Source organism: Oncorhynchus mykiss, chromosome 2 (genome assembly GCF_013265735.2).
Source record: "Oncorhynchus mykiss isolate Arlee chromosome 2, USDA_OmykA_1.1, whole genome shotgun sequence".
Classification (NCBI taxonomy): domain Eukaryota; kingdom Metazoa; phylum Chordata; class Actinopteri; order Salmoniformes; family Salmonidae; genus Oncorhynchus; species Oncorhynchus mykiss.
Genome location: NC_048566.1, coordinates 60,720,951 through 60,742,581, shown reverse-complemented (window position 1 = coordinate 60,742,581; position 21,631 = coordinate 60,720,951). Strand labels below are relative to the sequence as shown.

Below are 21,631 nucleotides of genomic sequence, written 5' to 3'. Positions count from 1 at the left end.
TAATCCATATTTAATGGGAATACTTAAACACCGAACAAAACAACAAACCCCTAGTCAAGACTAAAACACATACATCACCCATGTCACACCCTGACCTAACCAAAATAACAAAGTAAACAAAGAATACTAAGGTCAGGGCACAATGGAAACAGGATTCATCTGAGCTCATGTTCGAGTTTAATAGCAAAGGGTCTGCATACTCATGTAAATATGGATTTCTGTTTCTAAAAACCTATTTACGCCTTATTTATAGAGGTTGACCGATTAATCGGAATGGCCGATTAATTAGGGCCGATTTTAAAAAAAAAGGTTATTTTTTGTTGTTGTTATACCTTTATCTAACTAGGCAAGTCAGTTAAGAACACATTCTTATTTTCCATGACGGCCTAGGAACGGTGGGTTAACTGCCTCGTATCAGGGGATGACAGATTTGACAGATTTTCACCTTGTCAGCTCAGGGGATCCAATCTTGCAACCTTACAGTTAACTAGTCCAATGCAAAAACGACCTGCCTCTCTCTCGCTGCACTCCACAAGGAGACTGCCTGATACGCGAATGCAGTAAGCCAAGGTAAGTTGCTAGCTAGCATTGAACTTATCTTATTAAAAACAATCAATCATAATCACTAGTTAACTACACATGGTTGATGATATTACTAGATATTATCTAGCGTGTCCTGTGTTGGATATAATCTGACTGAGCATACAAGCATACAAGTATCTAAGTATCTGACTGAGCAGTGGAAGGCATAAGCAGGCACGTAAACATTCATTCAAACAACACTTTTGTGCGTTTTGCCTGCCGTTCTTTGTTGTGCGTCAAGCATTGCGCTGTTTATGACTTCAAGCCTATCAAATCCCAAGATAAGGCTGGTGTAACCGAAGTGAAATGGCTAGCTAGTTAGCGCGCACTAATAGCGTTTCAAACGTCACTCACTCTGAGCCTTGGGGTGGTTGTTTCCCTTGCTCTGCATGGGTAACGCTGCTTCGATGGTGGCTGTTGTCATTGTGTTGCTGGTTCGAGCCCAGGGAGGAGCGAGGAGAGGGACGGAAGCTATACCGTTACACTGGCAATACTAAAGTGCCTATAAGAACATCTAATAGTCAAAGGTTAATGAAATACAAATGGTATAGAGGGAAATAGTCCTATAATTCCTATAATAACTACAACCTAAAACTTCTTACCTGGGAATAGTAAAGACTCATGTTAAAAGGAACCACCAGCTTTCATGTGTTCTCATGTTCTGAGCAAGGAACTTAAACGTTAGCTTTCTTACATAGCACATATTGCACTTTTGCTTTCTTCTCCAACACTTTGTTTTTGCATTATTTAAACCAAATTGAACATGTTTCATTATTTACTTGAGGTTAAATTGATTTTATTTATGTATTATATTAAGTTATAATAAGTGTTCATTAAGTATTGTTGTAATTGTCATTATTACAAATGAATAACCGGCCGATTAATCGGTATCGGCTGTTTTGGTCCTCCAATAATCGGTATCGGCGTTGAAAAATGATAATCGGTCAACCTCTACTTATTTATTTAATCAATTTTAGAATAAGGCTGTAACTTAACAAAATGTGGAGAAAGTCAAGAGGTCTGAAAACTTTCCCAAGGCACTGTACATAGAGAGGTAGGCCAGGTTTTAGAACGTCCGTGTTAGCACCAATTTTTTACTTTATTCTTGAAAAGTTGGTGTATCCAAGTCTTTACTGTGTCAACAAATTGCATATCTGCTTTCACTGGACATTTTCACAGGTTTTGAAAACGATTCGAAATAAACAGCACAACACAGAAGCGTTAATTGTCCCTTAGCAACCGCTATGGATGATAAAGTTGTGCTATCTGAACATTTAAACACATTGACCTAACTCTCTATATACTGTATATGGCTCTGGCTAAAACTGTTAGCACAACAGATGTTAAGAACAGTATTATTACGAACTGCAGATTACATCCACAACAATTTCCTAATCTGGATGAAAAATGAGGTTGACTATTTACTGAATAATAATTGGTTGTTCAATCCAGGGTTGTGTGTTTGTTGTATCTTAATTATTATTATTATTTTTAATAAAAAACTATCAATCAAACAATATATATTTTGTATATAATACTTTGCTAAATCTCAATTATATTTATTGTATTGGATTTAGCCACTGTACAGGTCCAATTTCCAGATATAAATATATGCAAACGGATGACAAAAACTTTCACAAGCTTTTAATTTTTTTTTTTATTGTTTTATTTGGCGGAGAGAGCGAGACAGAGAGAGAAAGAGATCCAAAACCATAGTGTCGAATAGTTGAACAGCTACAGTATAAAAAAAATAACAGCATTTCGGATCAAAGATCCTCTTCCTGCAGGGATTCCTAACAACAAGGTCATATAAATCCATCTCTGTACCACAATACGACAAAAGACAGCTGTGTTTAACCCTGAAACTTCTTCATCCTGCCGTCCATGCCAGCCTGTTCATCAACGTTCTTGCGCCAGTCACCAACTGCATCCGCTGCCTGCATGACAGAAAGTTTGTGATAGATGATATGTCAAAGACCTTTCATATAAAAAAAGGTTTTAGTCATTTAGGAGATGCTCTTATCCAGAGTGACTTACTGTAATGAGTGCATAGATTTATACGGGTCCCCTGTGGGAATCAAACCCACAACCCTGGTGTTGCAAGTACCATGCTCTACCAACTGAGCCACATTGGACAATCAAAGCTCAGTACAGATTTGGTACACAGTACTTTCTGCTTTGCAGGTTTCCACACAAATACCCACCTCCTCTTTGACCTCCTTCTTCACTTCTTTCAAGTTGGCTCTGAAATCCATGGAAGCCTTGTGCTTGGTGCCCAGCAGAGCCTGGAGCATAGCATCAGCAGACATACGCACTTTCTTCAGGGCTGGCTTCTTCATGCCCTGGATCTCAATCACTTTCATCTTCAAGTCCTCAATCTGGCAGGTGAGAAAGTCAGGAGAAATATTAGATTTGCAATATATGTTTCAAAATGAGGAAAGATACAAGATACAATGCAATCTACCTCTTTGTCAGCCTTCAACACTTTTGCTTCTGCATCATATCTGTCCTCATCAATCTTGTCAATGGTATGGGCCATCTTTTTGAGCATTTCCTGTTGGTACACAAACACATCAGTCATAGAATTTGTAACACAAACTATCTTCTCCTGAAGGAATCAGTCTCTCCAGGCAACAGTTATTTAGAGTGAAGGAATTGGAGTCTGTGTACTTTGTATGCAAATACACATTGCTTATTACAAGAACCACCAATGGTACACTGCAGGCCTGGAACATTGGACTAGATGTGCAAAGCTTGTGTAAACGAATTAATGACTAGTATCGTACCATCAGCGTCGCTTGATCTCCAGACAAATCCAGGCCAGGGATCTCAGCCATGAAATTTTTTTTCACCTGCTCAGCCTCCTTTTTCTCGACTTCAATCAGCTCAAATGCTATCTGGAGCACCAAGCTCTGGAGAACAAAGAAACACAGTATGGCCAAACCCAGTCTACAACATAGTATTGGTGAACAAAATGTGACTTAAAGTGGAAAACTTTGATTGCTACATAAATGTTTGGACTTTAAATCAATAATATATACCAATTGGGCCTATTACAATACATTTTGGCCACTAGATTATCTCCAGTGTGTCTCTTGTTAAACCATCAATATGCACTGAATTCACCCATGCAGCTGATTTCAACTGCAACAACATTGGCAACTGATTTACCACTCCGTAACTCAGATGTTAGGATAAATTTTTAGCACAGATTTTCCATTATATTGACCAGATAGGGTCTAGTGGCTGCTCTAACAATGAAAATAAATGTTTTCATGGAAGGGAGTTGGGAGGAGGCACGATCAGGTGGGAACATTCTAGCCAATGAGTGGCAGAAACATGTGTGAACAACAGGCACAACGGATTCCAGACAGGTTATTCCTCTCGCTTCGCCTCTTCTTCTGGGCTTTTAGTCCTTATTGCAACCAACATTTTTCAAGAAAATGTTGCCCTCTGGTGAGTATTATCATCGGAACAATTTGATCCGGCAATTTTACCTAAGCCGGTTTATCTATATAGCAATTCTGTATTACTGAACTAAAGTATTTCATTGTTTTATTTACCATGGCAAATCTACTATGGCAATATATCATATATCATTCATACATTGTATGAATGGAAAAATCATGTGTGTGAATATTTTTTTCAGTTTCTGATGTACAGGTATGTATGTAATTCACTAATGATTTTACTTGTCTGAATCTAATATGGACATTTCTTATCAAAAGTGGGAAATTAAATATTCCCGAACTGTAGGCTACACATTTGACATTTGAAACTAAATTGTGTTGTATTTTGAATCCAATTCAAAATATATATTTTTAAAGTTGCACAAATTACTGTATATTCCATTTATTTTAAGAAGGTGGTTAGGCTGGTATAAGAGTAGCCTAACATTTCCTATGTTTTATGGCTAGCTAAGATTATTTCTTTATTTGTAGAACAAGTGAATAACACTCAATAGGTGAACCTTTATATTTTCTTACAGGCCAAGAAGACCAGTAGTCCTACTGTGGTATAAATGCCTCATGAACTTAGCTCAACTGTCATGCCCCATCAGAAGCCAAAGTATATGCTTGTTTACTCCATTATTTGAAAATAATGTTAACTGCAAACAAACATTGAATAGCCCCAAAAAATAGTCTAATTTTGATATCATTAATGGTCCTTGTACCCATAGCTCTGTCTATGAATTTGAGAGTGGTTACATTTCTCCAGGCCCAAACCACATTGTTTTATTTATGGAAAAACCACACGTTTTAGTAATTTCGTAGATGCTCTTACCTAGAGCAACTTACAGTAAGTGCATAAATTGTTGTACTTTTCTTTTTTGTACCGGTCCCCCGTGGGATTTAAACCCACAACCCTGGAGTTGCAAGCGCCATGCTCTACCAACTAAGTAAGCCATGCTGGACCATCCCTTAGCTTTTTACCAAAACAGTGGTGAGGTGTTCACTGTGTTATTGTTTGAAGTGCAGATTTCTTCTTTAAAGCATTAAAGAGGGGCCTCCCGAGTGGGGAAGTGGTCTAAGGCACTGCATCGCGGTGCTAGCTGTGCCACTAGAGAGGGAGACCCATGGGGTGGGGCACAATTGGCCCAGCATCATCCGGGATAGGGGAGGGCTTGGCCAGCAGGGATGCTCTTGTCCCATCGCACACTAGCGACTCCTGTGGCAGGCCGGGTGCAATGCACGCTGACATGGTCGCCACGTGTACGGTGTTTCCTCCGACACATTGGTGCGGCTGGTTTCCCGGGTTAAGCGGGCATTGTGTCAAGAAGCAGTGCGGCTTGGCTGGGTTGTGTTTCGGAGGACGGCTCTCGACCTTCACTTCCCCCGTACGGGAGTTACATCGATGGGACAAGACTGTAACTACCAATTGGATACCAAACAGGGGTAAAAAAAAAAATTATATAAAGTATTAAAGAGGTGAAAAGTTTTTAAACCAGTCGTGTGAAAGCCAAACTAATCTACTCAAGTGCTGGGTATTGGTGTGCCTGTGATGATTCTTTCAGACAATGGACCACAATTCATTGTATTCGTTTACCTTCAGATGATGCCTGCGACTCGACGTCATCTTTTTTCTATGAAGAAAGGTGGATTTGACATGTTGTTAGGGATAGAAGCGGCATTTGCATTACTGAGAGAATTTATGGCTGGATCAGACATGTTTTGTGTCAGGCTGAAAGTCTGGAATGCAACTTTTAGTGAATAAAAACAAATGTGCCAAGACTTACTCTGACATCTTGGCTGTTGTTGTGCTTCACACCCTGAGTAGAAGAAAGAAGACAGAAGACTTGTTTTAATATTTATGATAAAAACCTTTCTATAATATCATTAGGGTGCAGTAAGTTCAAAAGCGAGAGACAAGTCTGGTCTAAAGATCACGCTGTGATATTTAGCTGAAGATTGATAGGGTTTCACACGCTAACAACCATCAACCATTAAAAAAGTCAGAGATGACACCTGACTCTATCGGTCCAGTTTTAGCTCGCTCATAATCGCTCCAGACTCTAGCTCTGAAAAGGGATAATGTTTCCCCTAAGAACCTAGTTTGGCCAAGTGTTCCCCGACAGACTTTAACTGCTGCTGCTCTCGATTTATCAACCTGCCGCGGTGGCATGTATCAGAAAAGCCTTCCTAATCACATAAATCAACAGCATCTTCTTCATTCTGCAGACAGATGTGTTGGTGTTGAATGAAGATAGTCACACTTAATCAACTAATATATTGGTTTTGCTATTTTCCCTCCCCACGATTACAGCAAGTCTCAGTTAAAAGTTAATTCAAACATTTTCAAAACTCAAAAAAGGTTTTGATGTGGAGATGAGCCCTCATCCAATTCCATTGGTTGTCTGGATACAGCTACATGACTGAGCTCTAAGTTAATTAGAGAGATAGGCAATGTTTAAAGGGATTTTACTAATTAATTAGACCATGTTTCTGAACTGAGAACATCTGACACTTTACTTTCCCATTCATTCATTCATTCATTCATTCATTCATTCATAATCTAATCTAATCAAATCAATTATTTACATTTCCAATCATCGAATTAAGTCAAGTATACAATTTAGCAAGCCAAGGCTGATGAAACATCGCTCATGAAGACACAACTATTTTACCTTTCTCTTCTTGTTTCACATTACACATACATAGCAATTAACATGACACGGCATGCTGTCTATTATTCAGTTTCACAAAGCTGTTACCCCATCCAACTCCTCAAATAAACACATACCAACTTCCTGGATTTAGGTTAAATGTATTTACCAGCTTTGAATGCAAGAGTATCACCCCTAACCAGAAACCTAGCCAATAGTTTCACAATCTTCTATTGACCTCTATACATCTGAATACAAAACACAGAGGCCATGGCTCACATCATTCTGTCAAGACAACTGAAATGTTCTATCAGTATCACGTCTGGCTGTCAGAGGGAAAACCAGACGTGTAAAACACCTGTATTGCCAGGTGAATACGTCTGTTCCATATGTTACATTTGTAATGATACATAAGGTGATGTACAGTAATACAGCAATGTGCAACGAGTGTGTTTGATAGCTAAGATTGACATCTGTCGGGAGGCTTTTTAGTCTCTTTCTATTTCTTTGTGCTATTAATCCCAGTGATGCTACACACACAAAGAGTGTGATAGGAAGACAGGAAAAGAGAGATTCTCACCTATGAAAGGAAGAGGAAGAGGGCAGGACACACCTGGAGGAAGAAGGGAAGACTAGCACAGTGGCAAGCAACAGGCAGTGAAACATGAAACACGGTATTTATGGTGTCGGATGATACATCAGCAGAAGCACTGGGTCCTCTTTATGGAAGTGGTTTCCGTGTCAGACCAATGGAACATCGAGCTCCTGAAATACACTCTGCCCAACCCTGTTCACCTCATATTATTTCCTTCAAGATGCCTTCCAAGAAAATACATGTATGTTGCTCTGGCTAGTGAGTATAGAATTACAGTACAGTATGGGAGCGATTGGGAAAGTAATTATAGATATGAGTGAAGTTATTCTATGTCTATGATATTCACAGGCAACATGGATAACAAATGTAAGTATTGGAAAAAAATGACTTTCAGTTCCTTTTGGATGCCTAAATGTGTAATCAATACTGTATAAAAATGTTATTTCTAAAATCTCTATGAATTGAAGTTGGAATCTAATTAAACAAGTGAATCATAGTAATGTAATGTAATCAATTCCAGAAAACTACTTTACAATCTTAATAGATTTTCAAAAGTTGTACAATGAAGTACTCAGAAATTGTATTGACATCCGGAATTAATTTGTTGTCTTAAAGACAAAACACAATCTAATAAGTTGAGTGCTTAAGCAGGCCCACATGTAACAAATGTAGATAAACAAAATAATGAATAACACATTACTGAATTGCTACTCTACTTATTATTCTGCTTGGTTACACATTACACTTGGTTACAATCGCATTTTGCCTTTGTTTGTCTTTGTTTGTTCATTAACTTTCCTCCCTTTAGCCATTGCCATACCTTCAATTTGAAAGGTTATGGGGAGGATGTTTGATGAATGTTTGTCAAAGATGACATGCTTGTTTGTTGGTCAAAGAGGAATCAGTCCGAGAAAGAGGAGAGAGTGGGGTCGAGGGAATGAAAGAAAAGAGGAAGGGTCATAATAAGAAAGAGAAAGAATGTTCTACCATACTGACATCTTGTGGTTTATAATTCAGATTTGTTTATATAGTATTTGGATATCCTTGACCCAAGCTGATCTAGGCTTCTCCAGAATAGGGTCGCAAAATGCTGGTAACTTTCCCAAAATCTCTAGGTGTTCCAGAAATCCTGATTGGAAGATTCCCGAAATTAGAAGGGAAGCAAGTCAACTTTTTTGCAACCACACTTCAGAACATCTTACATCCAAAAGGGATGAGGGACCAAATCTGAAAGGGGTAACAAAATTGAACACAATACAGGACCACGCAATGTATATCATTTCACCATGTTGCTGACATTTATTTAATTACTGCAGTTTGGCAGTTGAATATATTTCCGATTAGCCTTTACATTTGGAAAATATGTTACAATTCAATGACAGTTTACAGTTAGTATAAGTGCTTATCAGATGCTATACTCTAACTCTCTAACAGTACCACAAAATAATGACAAAGATAAATGAATCACTCAGTAGCCTCCGTGGTTTTGAACACCAAAACTAATTCAATCATTTATGTGGACTCAAACTTCTTCTTCCTGCCATCCATGCCAGCCTGTTCATCAACGTTCTTACGCCAGTCACCAACTTCCTCCTGCATAACACAAAGTTTATGATGTGACTTTTTCAGTGTTTGAGGATAAAATATGAAACACATGTAACTGATCTTTTCATCAAAGCTCTGAAAACGTAGGACAAATGTTGCCAACTCCTACAGTGCTGTGGTTCTCTGCTCTGTAAGATTCCACACAAATACCCACCTCCTCTTTGACCTCCTTCTTCACTTCTTTTAAGTTGGCTCTGAAATCCATGGAAGCCTTGTGCTTGGTGCCCAGCAGAGCTGCAAGCATAGCATCAGCAGACATACGCACTTTCTTCAGAGCTGGCTTCTTAATGCCCTGAACCTCAATGACTTTCATCTTCAAGTCCTCAATCTGGGAAGTGAGAAAGTCAGGAGAAATATTACATTTCCAGAGGTATATGTTTTCAGGATGAGGGCAATATGGAATGCAATGTACTATACCTCTTTTTCTGTCTTCTTCACTTTTGCTTCTGCGTCATATCTTTCCTCATCAACCTTGTCGATGGTCTGGGACAACTTTTTGAGCATTTCCTGTTGGCACACAAACACATTACAGATGATTTGTAAAAGGCTCCAGAGCACCAGTGTGGCACCAGCATCTAAAGTCTGTGGAATTAATAACTTTCTGCAGGCAACAACTATCTAGAGAGAGAGCTGATAAAGGCTTTGCCTTACACTGAGTGTACAAAATATTAGGAACCTTCCTGTGCTATTTTGTTTGTTTTTTCTCATTGTTTGTTACTCATTTTGTAAATAATGTTGCTGCTACCGTCTCTTATGACCAAAAAGAGCTTCTGGACAGAAGAACAGAGATTAGTCACCTCGAACTGGATGAAGATTTTGTCTTTAATGAGACCGACGAGGAGGATATACTGCTTTGTCAAAACAAGCCCCAAATCTCCCAAATCCCTGTCATCAAAAGGGTGAGGAGGACAGGGTGCCTTGTAAGAATTTGCAGACAAGTCGGTAAACCACCACTACCCTCTGTGTTATTGGCCAACGTGCAATCATTGGAAAACAAACGGGACAATCTACGATTAAAACTATCCTACCAACAAGACATTAAAAACTGTAATAGCTTATGTTTCACCGAGACTTGGCTGAACGATGACACAGATAATATAGAGCTGGCTGACTTCTCTGTGTTTCGGCAGGACAGTGCAGTTACGTCTGGTGAGACGAGGGGCGGGGGTGTGTGTCTATTTGTCAAAAACTGCTGGTGATGTCTAATGTTAAAGAAGTCCCAAGGTATTGCTTGCCTGAGGTAGAATACCTCATGATAAGCTGTAGAACACACTATCTACCAAGAGAGTTCTCATCTATATTATTTTTAGCTGTCTATTTACCACCTCAAACCGATGCCGGCGCTAAGACTGCACTCAACGAGCTGTATAAGGCCATAAGGAAACAATAAAATGCTCATCCAGAAGCGGCACACCTAGTGGCCGGGGACTTTAATGCTGGCAAACTTAAATCTGTTTTACCTTATTTCTAACAGCATGTCACATGTGCAACCAGAGGAAAAACTCTAGGCCACCTTTACTCCACACACAGAGATGCATACAAAGCTTCCCTCGCCCTTCATTTTGGCAAATTGACCATAAATATATCCTCCTGATTCCTGCTTACAAGCAAAAACCAGTGACTCGCTCAATACGGATGTGGTCAGATGATGCGGATGCTACAATGCTTTTTTGCTAGCACAGACTGGAATATGTCCAATGACATTGAGGAGTATACCACCTCAGTCACAGGATTCATCAATAAGTGCATCGACGACATCATCCCCACAGTGACCGTACGTACATTTCCCAACCAGAAGCCATGGATTACAGGCAACATCCTCACCGAGCTAACAGGCTAGAGCTGCCACTTTCAAGGAGTGGGATACTAATCCTGACACTTATAAGAAATCCCGCTATGCCCTCAGACGAACCGTCAAACAGGCAAAGCATCAATACAGGACTAAGCTGGAATCCTACTACACCGGCTCTGACACTCGTCGGATGTGGCAGGGCTTGAAAACTATTACGGACTACAAAAGGAAACCTAGCAGCGAACTGCCAAGTGACACGAGCCTACCAGACGAGCCTAAAACCCTTTAAGCTCGCGTCGAGGCAAGCAACACTGAGGCATGCATGATAGCACCAGCTGTTCCACTCTCCGTAGCCGACGTGAGCATGACCTTTAAACAGGTCAACATTCACAAACCTGTGGGGCCAGATGGATTACCAGGACATGTACTCAACCAGGACGCTGCCCTTTCCCACATGGACAAAAGAAACACGTACGTGAGAATGCTGGTCATTGACTACAGCACCATGTTCAACACCATTGTGCCCACAAAGCTCTTCACTAAGCTAAGGACCATGGGACTAAACAACTCCCTCAGCGACTGGATTCTGGACTTACTGCCCCCAGGTGGTAAGGGTAGGCAACAACACATCTGCCAAGCTGATCCTCAACACTGGGGCCCTTCAGGGGTGCGTGCTTAGTCTCCTCCTGTACTCCCTGTTCACCCACGACTGCATGGCCAAGTACAACTCCAACACCATCCTTAAGTTTGGTGATGACACCACAGTGGTAGTCGAGGAGGTCAGAGATCTGGCAGTGTGGTGCCAGGACAACAACCTATATCTCAATGTGAGCAAGACAAAGGAGCTGATCGTGGACTATAGGAAAAGAACGGCCAAAAGGCCCCCACTAACATCAACAGGACTGAAGTGGAGCAGGTCGAGAGTTTCAAGTTCCTTGGTGTCCACATCACCAGAAAACTATCATGAGCCAAAGACACCAAGAAAGTTGTGAAGAGGAAATGACAACACCTTTTCCCCCTCAGGAGACTGAAAAGATTTGGCCTCAAAAAGTTCTACAGCTGCACCATCAAGAGCATCCTGGCCAGTTGCATCACCACCTGGTATGGTAACTGCTTGGCATCTAACTGCAAGGCGCTACAGAGGGTAGTGCGTACATCCCAGTACATCACTGGGGCCAAGCTTCCTGCCATCCAGGACCTATATACTAGGCAGTGTCAGAGGAAGGCTTAAAAAATTGTCAATGACTTCAGTCACCCAAGTCATAGACTGTTCTCTCTTCTATTGCACAACAAGTGTTAATGGAGCGCCAAGTCTTCAACCAAAAGGCTCATTAACAGCTTCTACCCCCAAGCCATAAGACTGCTGAACAACTACTCAAATGGCTACCCAGACTATTTACACTGACCCCCCCCCCCCCCCCCCCCCTGTATAAAGCCTTGTTATTGATATGTACATTTATTGTGTTACTTTTTTCTACTTTTTTTTGTTGCTTTAGTTTATTTAGTAAATATTTTATTAACTCTATTTCTTGAACTGCATTGTTGGTTAAGGGCTTATAAGCATTTCACGGTAAGGTTGTTGATGTCCTTTGTGTGGAGGACCCTTCTTGATACACACGGGAAACTTTTGACCATGAAAAACCCAGCAGTGTTGCAGTTCTTAAAACACTCAAAACAGTGCGCCTGGCACCTACTACCGTACCCCGTTCAAAGGCACTTAAATATTTTGTCTTGCCCATTCACCCTCTGAAAAGGCACACATACACAACCCCTGTCTCAATTGTCTCAAGGCTTAAACAAATCTTTCTTTAACATGTCTCCTTCCTGTCATCTACACTGACTAAAGTGGATTTAACAAGTGACATCAATAAGGGATCATCGCTTTCACCTGGACTCACCTGTTCAGTCATGGAAAGAGCAGGTGTTCCTAATGTTTTTTTACACTCAGTGTACATTGTGATATATTGAATAGATTAGAGTAGCTTTGTGGAACTTGTAAAGGAATGAATGACTAGTATCATACCATCAGCGCCGCTTGATCTCCAGACAAATCCAGGGCGGAGATCTTAGCCATGAAATTGGCTTTCTCCTCCTTAATCTGCTTTTTCTCCTCTTCAATCAAAGTGGCTGCAATCTGGAGCATCAAGCTCTGGATGACAAAGACATATAGTGAGGCCAAACCCAGTCTAGTACTTGGTTTGGTGTACATTTATGACACACTAGCTTGTTTTGGATGTTTAAGATTGTGGAGGACAAAGAGATACAACTGTACATTTTCATACCTAGAGCCAAATACTGCTTTTAAGCAAACCCATCGACAAAATGCAATTTTGGCACCAAACTCGCCGAGCACACCATAAGAATACTTACAGTGCCTTCAGAAAGTATTTATAGCCCTTGACTTGTTCTTTTGTTCTTTTGTGTTACAGCCTTGACTTGTTCTTTTGTTCTTTTGTGTTACAGCCTGAATTCAACATGTCCCTGATATATCTATACACAATACCCCACAATGACAAATTAAAAACATGTTTTTAGAAATGTTTTCAAATGGATTGAATATTAAATACAGAAATAGCTCATTTACATAAGTATTCACACCCCTGAGTCAGTACTTTGCAGAAGCACATTTGGCAGCTATTACAGCTGTCAGTCTTTCTGGGTATATCTCTAAGAGCTTTCCACATCTGGATTGTGCAACATTTACATATTATTATTTTCAAAATTCTTCAAGCTCTGTCACATTGGTTGTTGATCATTGCCAGACAACCATTTTCAAGTCTTGCCATAGATTTTCAAGTAGATTTAAGTCACAACTGGCCACAGGAACATTCACTGTCTTCTTCGTAACCAACACCAGTTTAGATTTGGCTTTGTGTTTTAGGTTATTGTTCTGCTGAAAGGGGAATTCATCTCCCAGTGTCTAGTGGAAAGCAGACTCAACCAGTTTCTCCTCTAGAAATTTGCCTGTGCTTAGCTCCATTACGTTTTTTTTTTTTAAATCATGAAAAACACCCCAGTATTTAACGATGAAAACCTCTCTGATCTTTGTGGTTGAATCTGTGTTTGAAATTCACTTGTCGACTGAGGGGCCTTACAGGTAATTGTATGTCTGGGGTACAGCGATGAGGTAGTCATTCAAAAATAACGTTGAACACTATTATTGCACACAAAGTCCATGCAACTTACTGGCGACTTGTTAAGCAAATCTTTACTCGTGACCTTATGTAAGCTTTTCATAACAAAGGGGTTGAATACTTAATGACTCAAAACTTTTCAGCTTTTCATGTTTAATTAATTTGCAAAAATGTCAAAAAACATCATTCCTCTCTGACATTATGGGGTATTGTGTGTAGGCCAGTGACAAAAACTATTAATTTAATCCATTTTAAATTCAGACTAACACAGCAGTAGAACAGTAAAGTAGACCAGCAGTAGAACAGTAAAGTAGACCAGCAGTAGAACAGTAAAGTAGACCAGCAGTAGAACAGTAAAGTAGACCAGCATTAGAACAGTAAAGTAGACCAGCAGTAGAACAGTAAAGTAGACCAGCAGTAGAACAGTAAAGTAGACCAGCAGTAGAACAGTAAAGTAGACCACATAATGTGGAAAAGGTCAAGTGGTGTGAATTCTTTGAAGGCACAGTAGAAAGTTGTCGCAATGAAATGTGTTGGTTTACCTTCAGATGATGCTTACGGCTCGAGGTCATTCTTTTCCTGTGAAGAAAGGGGAGTTTGACATATAGTATTGTTATATACATGACTAGTTAATATGCTGAGGGGACATAACTGGTCAATACGCTGACCAAGGGTTGTATCAATGATATTCTATGGCATGCTGCATAGAATAGAAAGGTCATAAATGTATCATTTACTTTTACTTTTCTCACATTGTTGTTGAAAAAAGAAAGAGGCAAACCCAATAGTTTCTAGGGAGTTTAGGAGCAATGTGGTATCATTAGTGGAATTGTGACGATTGTCGTCGGGAGAAGGAGAAGAGGACCAAAGTGCAGCGTGGTACATATTCATTATAATTTTAATAAAGATGAATACTGTACAAAAACAACAAACCAACAAACGAACAGTTCTGTAAGGTGCAACAAAAACACTCAACAGAAAATGACTACCCACAAATCACAGTGGGAAAACAGGCTGCCTAAGTATGGTTCTCAATCAGAGACAACGATAAACAGCTGCCTCTGATTGGGAACCATACCAGACCAAACACAGAAATACAAAAACATAGAACAATACATAGAATGCAAAACATGGAATGCCCACCCCAACTCACGCCCTGACCAAACTAAAACAGAGACATAAAAAAGGAACTAAGGTCAGGATGTGACAGGAATTACGAATTGCTATGCAATTAAAACATTTAGCCCTAAGTAAATATTAAGTTTCACGTATTATACATGTGTATATTTCCCCATATTAGGGTATGGTTTAGACATACTAGCAATTTGTCAATTTGAGGGTTAGGGTTTGCTGTTTGTTTTCTGTCTGCCTGTCTGCCTGTTTGTTTTGGTATAACAACTCCATTACTTTCTAACACCAAACGGTAGCAAACAACAAGGTCATGGCTACTTACTCAGACATGATGGCGGAATGTGTGCTTCAGACCCTGTAACAAAAAAGACACAACAGGCAAGAGAAATGTTTTTAGCAATAGTGTGCACTGCAGGGTGCTATCTGCCTAAAGTTAGCAAAGGCTATTTTATCCAGCTCAAGATTGATTAATGAACACTGGCTTCTAATGGAACAATCTGGACTCTTCAAGGAAGGGAGGGGAAACCTGATCCTTTTTACCGATAAGACCTTTTGGAGCAATTATGATCAGGCTACATTTGGACAGCTGGAGACTGGAGTCACCCATGACATTCATGGGCTGTCATTTTATTGATGTCATTAATAGACAAAACCTCAGCAGGCGTCATGGTCCTGCTCTACCCTGAGAACATCTTGGGTATCACTCATATCAATGCAACTTGCGTCCTCAGCGAACCCTATCGGTATCTCTTTGAAAAGTCCTTTCAATCAAATACAGTGTGGTCATCAGAAGGCCTCAAATGTGGTAAGACACTGTTATTTAACCACACTTCAGCAATGAATATCGATGTTAAGAATAGGATCTACTTTTGTTTGTCTTCATTTATTAAGAACTTCTCTGTTTTCCCTCGTTTTTAATCAATGACACATTCAGTTCATATAGGCTCACATGCAGTCATATCAAGTGATGAAATACATGGTACTATTATACTCCGGCAAACAGAGAAATAGTGAATAAAAACTATTTGCAAACACATCCTTTTCCAATCTGTCAAATAGGATCATACACGGCGAGCAAAAGTTGCTTTTAGCTGTTACCTTCTAACGCAAGATAGACATGTCATAACTGTAGAGCTTCCATACTTAAAGAGAATTATACTTGAATATAATAATAATATATTCCATTTAGCAGGTGCTTTTATCCAAAACAACTTACAGTCATGAATGCATACACTTTTGGTATAGGTGCCCCAACGGCAATCAACCCCACGACCCTTGGCGTTGTGACCTACCAAATGTTTTTAGCCCACACCCAGTTCTTAGCTGTCACCCAAGAGGAACTGGCCACGAACCAATGGGCCCCAAAGCCCCGTTCAGTAAACACTGTATGCTGTAACCTAGTTATCGCACACTAGTTATAATCTAAGTTATAGATCTCCATCACAAATCCCATGTTGTTACTCATAACAGTTATTCACATTGAATATTGGAGCAACATAAATCACTCAAAGAGAGAAGTGTTAAATACCACCAAAAGCAAACAGAAACTCAACTCTCTGGTATGTGTACAGCTAAGTCAACGTCTTCAACCGCCTTCCACGCAAGAGTAAAGCCTGTTAACAGGAGCCTTCCCCCCCATGGGCCACATCATTCTGTCTAGACAGGCTAATTTGTCTCTCATATTATCCACTGGCTGTCAGGAGGAAATTATGATATATTTACCTCAATGTATTCACCTGTACTGACAGGTAAAACGTAGTGATCTTGTGACAGACGACACTTAGTGTGATCATTTCCAGATGCTATCTGTAAATGTAGCCATGAAATCACCTTATCATCACAGTCTACACAGTCTTAATTAACAGGTAAACCTACGACCCACTGTGTGACTTTGTGTTTCGTTATTTATCAATAAGACACATCCAGACTTCATTTTCCGTGTAATAAAGATCAGAGAGGAGGAAAAGAGATGTTCTCACCTATGAGAAGAGGAGGACAGGACACACTCTGGTGAAGAAGGGGAGACACTGGCAAGTCACAGGCCAAGAACAAATGAAACAGGGTTTATATGTAGACTAGTGATGAATCAGCAGAAATCCAGTACCTTCTTATGGTGGTGGACACTACTTAGGCCAATGGAACTGCGAGCTCCTGAAATACCACCAACCCTTTCCTCCAACTCATATCATAAATTTCCCTTCATTCAAAATGTCTCCCAAAACCTGAGCTGCCACTTGGCTTCCGTTCCTACAGTGTTGGAAGGGATAGACAAAGCCATCCCAGTTAAGCACTGACAACACGGATAGGTAAAAATGGTTAATCAAGGGACAACATTGATATATTCTTGGAACTATTTTGGTTGAATGATGATAAAATCAGAAAGCAATTGTTGAAGGGGCAATCTGCAGTTCAAACGATAACAAAGTGGACACCTGCCACTGTTTTGCAGGGCTAGAGTTCCTCATTGCAGTGCACTAACTTAATATTCACTGCAATGCTTGCAAATTAAATATCTACAAATTATGACAAATTCCTAAGAAAAAAGTGGGCAAGCAAACAGCCCTCTGTTGCTCAAAGGTGAGATGGGATCGGAGGTGGGGAGAAAGAGCGAGAGATTGAGAGAGAGAGAGAGAGAGAGAGAGAGAGAGAGAGGAGAAGGGAGGGAGGGAGGGAGGAGAGGAGAGGCAAGGAGAACAGGTGCTCAATGACATCTTGTGGATTTTGTTTTATTTATTAATTCATTAATTAATTAATTAATTAGTTCATTAATTAAATGATTAAATGTTTAATAAAATATCAATAATATTTTTAAATATGAATTAACATCTAAAATGTTTAACTAAATCATGCCAATCGTGATTGGGTTAAAGAACCTCGATGCAGCTGTCTGGTATCAAATTCGCTTGACACATGAGATCAACTGCTGTTTTTTTATTGTGGGTTTTCGGTTGCAAGCAAGTTTGTTTTAACACTTAGGTGCATGTAATCTGCTGTTAATAGCAGTTTAATTGATAGATAATTACTTTATTACTAAAGTAAATTTGATGATATCATAACGATGACAAAGTTGTTTCCTACTAATGTTTGCCTGCTTTTTAGCAATGTCATCGTATTTCCAGGCGACTATGCTTTCAAACAATCAATGGCCCCTATTATGAATGACTGTGCGTCACTCCTTTTCTGGAGTCACTATGGCTGAGAGTGTCTTGAAAACATTCTTAACGATGGCGTGACACAACCGAGTGACGTCGGTGGAACCCTATCAACCCTGAGATGCCAGCAAAAATGGCCATTTCATTTAGTTGCCTTTTATACGCATGTCTAGCCCTTATGTTTAGCCTCAATATGAAGAGTTTGACCATTTTATTTTCAGGAAAACCAGGGCTACAATTAGAACACAAAACAATTTGACACAGACAGTTGACAAGTTCAGGCAAAGAAGAAAACGGATAAAATTATTTTATATAAATGCTTAAGTACATAAATGGTTTGCTCAGTGGGAAATTCATATTCAACTAGTCAGTGACACTTGTGCTGGGTTTGGAGTTTGTGATAGCAACTATTCGAGCTTATTGCAGTATTGTAGACACTATGTCTTGGGATTTCCTACACTATTCTATGTAGAAGAACCCTTTACCTTCTGACTCGCAAAACATATATTTTCGTCAGTTGTCCCACTAATTTATTTCAATTGACTGATTTCTTTATACAAACTGTAACTCAGTCAAATCTTAGATATTGTCAAGACCGGCGGTATTTGTTTCCAGAGTGAGGACATTATGGAATACAATCTACTGTACCTCTTTGTCTGCCTTATTCACTTTTGCCTCTGTGTTATATCTGTCTTAAAATGTATCAATTGAAAATGTGGGTTCACAGCTACAATCCAGATGTGTTGGTCATTACCGAGACGGGGTTAAGAAAGTTTTGAGCCCTGATATTAACCTTTTTGATTATAACCTTGTTCGACAGATCTTCCAAAGCTGGTGAAGTGGCCATCTTTACCAAGGAACACCTTGAGTGCTCTGTCACCAAGTCTGTCACCCAAGCAATTTGATTTGCTGGTTTTAAGCATGAATCATTAAGCATTCAAATAGCTCTTTGTTGACTGTTGCTGGATGTTATCTTCCATCATCAGCACCGGCCTATACCCTACCTGCCCTAAGCTCTCTCTTCTCCTCTAACACTAAGTCTGAGTTTGTCCTGCTAGGTGACCTAAACTGGGACATGGTTAAATCAACTGAACAAGTCCTAAAGCAATAGGACTCCCTAAATCTTTCTCAGAGTATTACCAATCCCATTGTATGACTCCAAACAGAAAAGTCTACTCTTCTTGATGTTATCCTCACAAATAATCCTCACAGGGCTAGGGGGCAGTGTTCAGAAGTTCGGAAGTTCGGATGAATGACGTGCCCAAAGTAAAGTGCCTGTTACTCAGGCCCAGAAGCTAGGACACTCCCTATAAAGAAAATTAGAATAAAAAAATGGTTCAGCCCCTGGTGCGACCGTGATCTGGCAGAGTTCCTCCACCTCAAGAACACCCTTTGACAAAAGGCTCGGCACACAAATAGTCAGGCTGACTGGCTGTCGTTCAGAAAAATGATAAATAACTGCACTCAGGCGATCCGAAAGGCCAAAGTTAGTTACTTTAAGGAGCAGTTCTCTCCCTGTGGGTCTAATCCCAAGAAGTTCTGGAAAACGGTGAAAGACCTGGAAAACACACCCTCCTCCTCACAGCTGCCCGTGTCCCTTAATGTTGATGATGTGGTTGTTACTGACAAGGAGTGCATGCCTGAGCTCTTTAATCACCACTTCATTAAGACAGGATTCCTATTTGACTCAGCCATGCCTCCTTGCCCGTCCAACATTTTCTAATTTCTCAGCCCTTTTAATGCAACTAGCCCCAATGCTCCTCCCTCTTTTTCCCCTGCCCTGGTACACAGTTTCTCCCTGCAGTCGGTCACTGAGTCCGAGGTGCTTAAGTCTTTCCTTAATCTTGACCCCAAGAAAACATCTGAGTGTTAGGAAGCTCTCCTTTCCATTTATATGCAGATGATACAGTCTTATACTCAGCTGGTCCATTCCCAGATTTTGTGTTAAAGGTTCTACAACAAAGCATTCGTAGTGTTCAGTTGTTTTTCTCTGTCCTTAACATTATTTTGAACACCCACAAAACAAAGGTCATGTGGTTCAGTAAGAAGAATTACCCTCTACCCACCATTGTGATTATTCACTCTGAGGGTTTAAATCTTGAGGTAGTCACCTCATACAAGTACGTGGGAGTGTGGCAAGACAGTACACTGTCCTGCTCTCAACAAATATCCAATCTGCCGGCTAAGGTTCAATCTAGACTTGTTTTCCTCTATTGTAATCACTCCTCTTTCAACCCAGCTGCCAAGTGAACCCTGATTCAGATGACCATCCTACCCATGCTAGATTACGGAGATGCAATTTATAGATCGGCAGGAAAGGGTGCTTTCGAGCAGCTAGATGTTCTTTACCATTCGCCATCAGATTTGCCACCAATGCTCCTTATACGACACATCACAGCACTCTACAGTATACTACTCTGTAAACTGGTCATCTCTGTATAACCAATGCAAGACACACTGGTTGAAACTTATTCATAAAACCCTATTAGGTCTCACTACCCCCTATCTGACATACCTAATGCAGCACATACAACACCCTTTCTGCCAGTCACATTCTGTTAAACGTCTCCAAAGCACACACCTCCCTGGGTCACTCCTTTTTTCAGTTCGCTGCAGCAAGCGACTGGAGTGAGCTGCAAAAAAACCCACTCAAACTGGACAGTCTTACTGACACGTGTGGCTGCTTCGCGTAATATATTGTTGTCGCTACCTTTTCGCCTTTTGTGCTGTTGTCTGCCCAATAATGTTTGTACCATGTTTGTGCTGCTACCATGTTGCACTGCTGTCATGTTGTGTTGCTACCGTGTTGTTGTCATGTTGTGTTGCTACCGTGTTGTTGTCATGTTGTGTTGCTACCATGCTGTGTTGTAGTATTAGGTCTCCGTTTATGTGGTGTTGTGGTGTCTTTCTTGTCATGATGTATGTTTTGTCCTACATTTTTATTTTGAATCCGAGCCCCTGTCCATGCAAGAGGCCTTTTTGCCTCATGGTAGGCCATCGTTGTAAATAAAACGTGTTGACTTGCCTTGCCTAAAATATTCTTATTAAATATTCTTATTAAATACTTTTTTCTTTACATAGTTGAATGTGCTGACAACAAAATCACACACAAATTATCAATGGAAATCAAATGTATCAACCCATGGAGGTCTGGATTTGGAGTCACACTCAAAATTAAAGTGGAAAACCACACTACAGGCTGATCCAACTTTGATGTAATGTCCTTAAAACAAGTCAAAATGAGGCTCAGTAGTGTGTGTGGCCTTCACGTGCCTGTATGACCTCCCTACAACGCCTGGGCATGCTCCTGATGAGGTGGCGGATGGTCTCCTGAGGGATCTCCTCCCAGACCTGGACTATAGCATCCGCCAACTCCTGGACAGTCTGTGGTGCAACGTGGCGTTGGTGGATGGAGCGAGACATGATGTCCCAGATGTGCTCAATTGGATTCAGGTCTGGGGAACGGGCGGGCCAGTCCATATCATCAATGCCTTCCTCTTGCAGGAACTGCTGACACACTCCAGCCACATGAGGTCT

The 21,631-nt window shown here is 40.4% G+C and overlaps 2 protein-coding genes across 3 annotated transcripts; both read right to left on the bottom strand.

Annotated features, from left to right (window-relative positions):
- Positions 1 to 2,219: 2,219 nt before the first annotated feature.
- On the bottom strand, positions 2,220 to 7,457 carry LOC110492990 (troponin I, fast skeletal muscle). The gene is made up of 7 exons (XM_021567380.2): positions 7,266 to 7,457; positions 5,819 to 5,851; positions 5,629 to 5,665; positions 3,369 to 3,494; positions 3,047 to 3,136; positions 2,787 to 2,960; positions 2,220 to 2,519 (listed from the first exon to the last, which is right to left on the bottom strand). Exons 2-7 carry the CDS (start codon positions 5,824 to 5,826, stop codon positions 2,436 to 2,438), a joined length of 519 nt encoding a protein of 172 aa, XP_021423055.2. The 5' UTR covers positions 5,827 to 5,851; positions 7,266 to 7,457; the 3' UTR covers positions 2,220 to 2,435.
- Positions 7,458 to 8,550: 1,093 nt separating this feature from the next.
- Positions 8,551 to 16,992, bottom strand: LOC100170211 (troponin I). 2 transcript variants are annotated; one of them, XM_021617522.2, is made up of 8 exons: positions 16,922 to 16,992; positions 16,665 to 16,748; positions 15,265 to 15,297; positions 14,354 to 14,390; positions 12,701 to 12,826; positions 9,303 to 9,392; positions 9,040 to 9,213; positions 8,551 to 8,873 (listed from the first exon to the last, which is right to left on the bottom strand). In XM_021617522.2, the coding sequence occupies exons 3-8, from the start codon at positions 15,270 to 15,272 to the stop codon at positions 8,793 to 8,795; spliced, it is 516 nt and encodes a 171-aa protein (XP_021473197.1). In that variant the 5' UTR covers positions 15,273 to 15,297; positions 16,665 to 16,748; positions 16,922 to 16,992; the 3' UTR covers positions 8,551 to 8,792. The 2 variants fall into 2 exon arrangements, with proteins under 2 accessions (XP_021473197.1, NP_001123462.1); NM_001129990.1 differs by lacking the exon at positions 16,665 to 16,748 and having other exon boundaries at positions 8,716 to 8,873; positions 16,922 to 16,964.
- Positions 16,993 to 21,631: the final 4,639 nt, after the last annotated feature.

What these genes read in the sequence shown, in the direction of transcription:
- LOC110492990 (XM_021567380.2), bottom strand. An exon ending in GTCGCAGGCATCATCTGAAG is followed by an intron (nt 3,495 to 5,628) that starts GTAAACGAATAC and finishes TTTGTTCTCCAG; the next exon opens with AGCTTGGTGCTCCAGATAGC. An exon ending in TGTTGAAGGCTGACAAAGAG is followed by an intron (nt 2,961 to 3,046) that starts GTAGATTGCATT and finishes CTCACCTGCCAG; the next exon opens with ATTGAGGACTTGAAGATGAA.
- LOC100170211 (XM_021617522.2), bottom strand. An exon ending in GCCGTAAGCATCATCTGAAG is followed by an intron (nt 12,827 to 14,353) that starts GTAAACCAACAC and finishes TTTGTCATCCAG; the next exon opens with AGCTTGATGCTCCAGATTGC. An exon ending in TGAAGAAGACAGAAAAAGAG is followed by an intron (nt 9,214 to 9,302) that starts GTATAGTACATT and finishes CTCACTTCCCAG; the next exon opens with ATTGAGGACTTGAAGATGAA.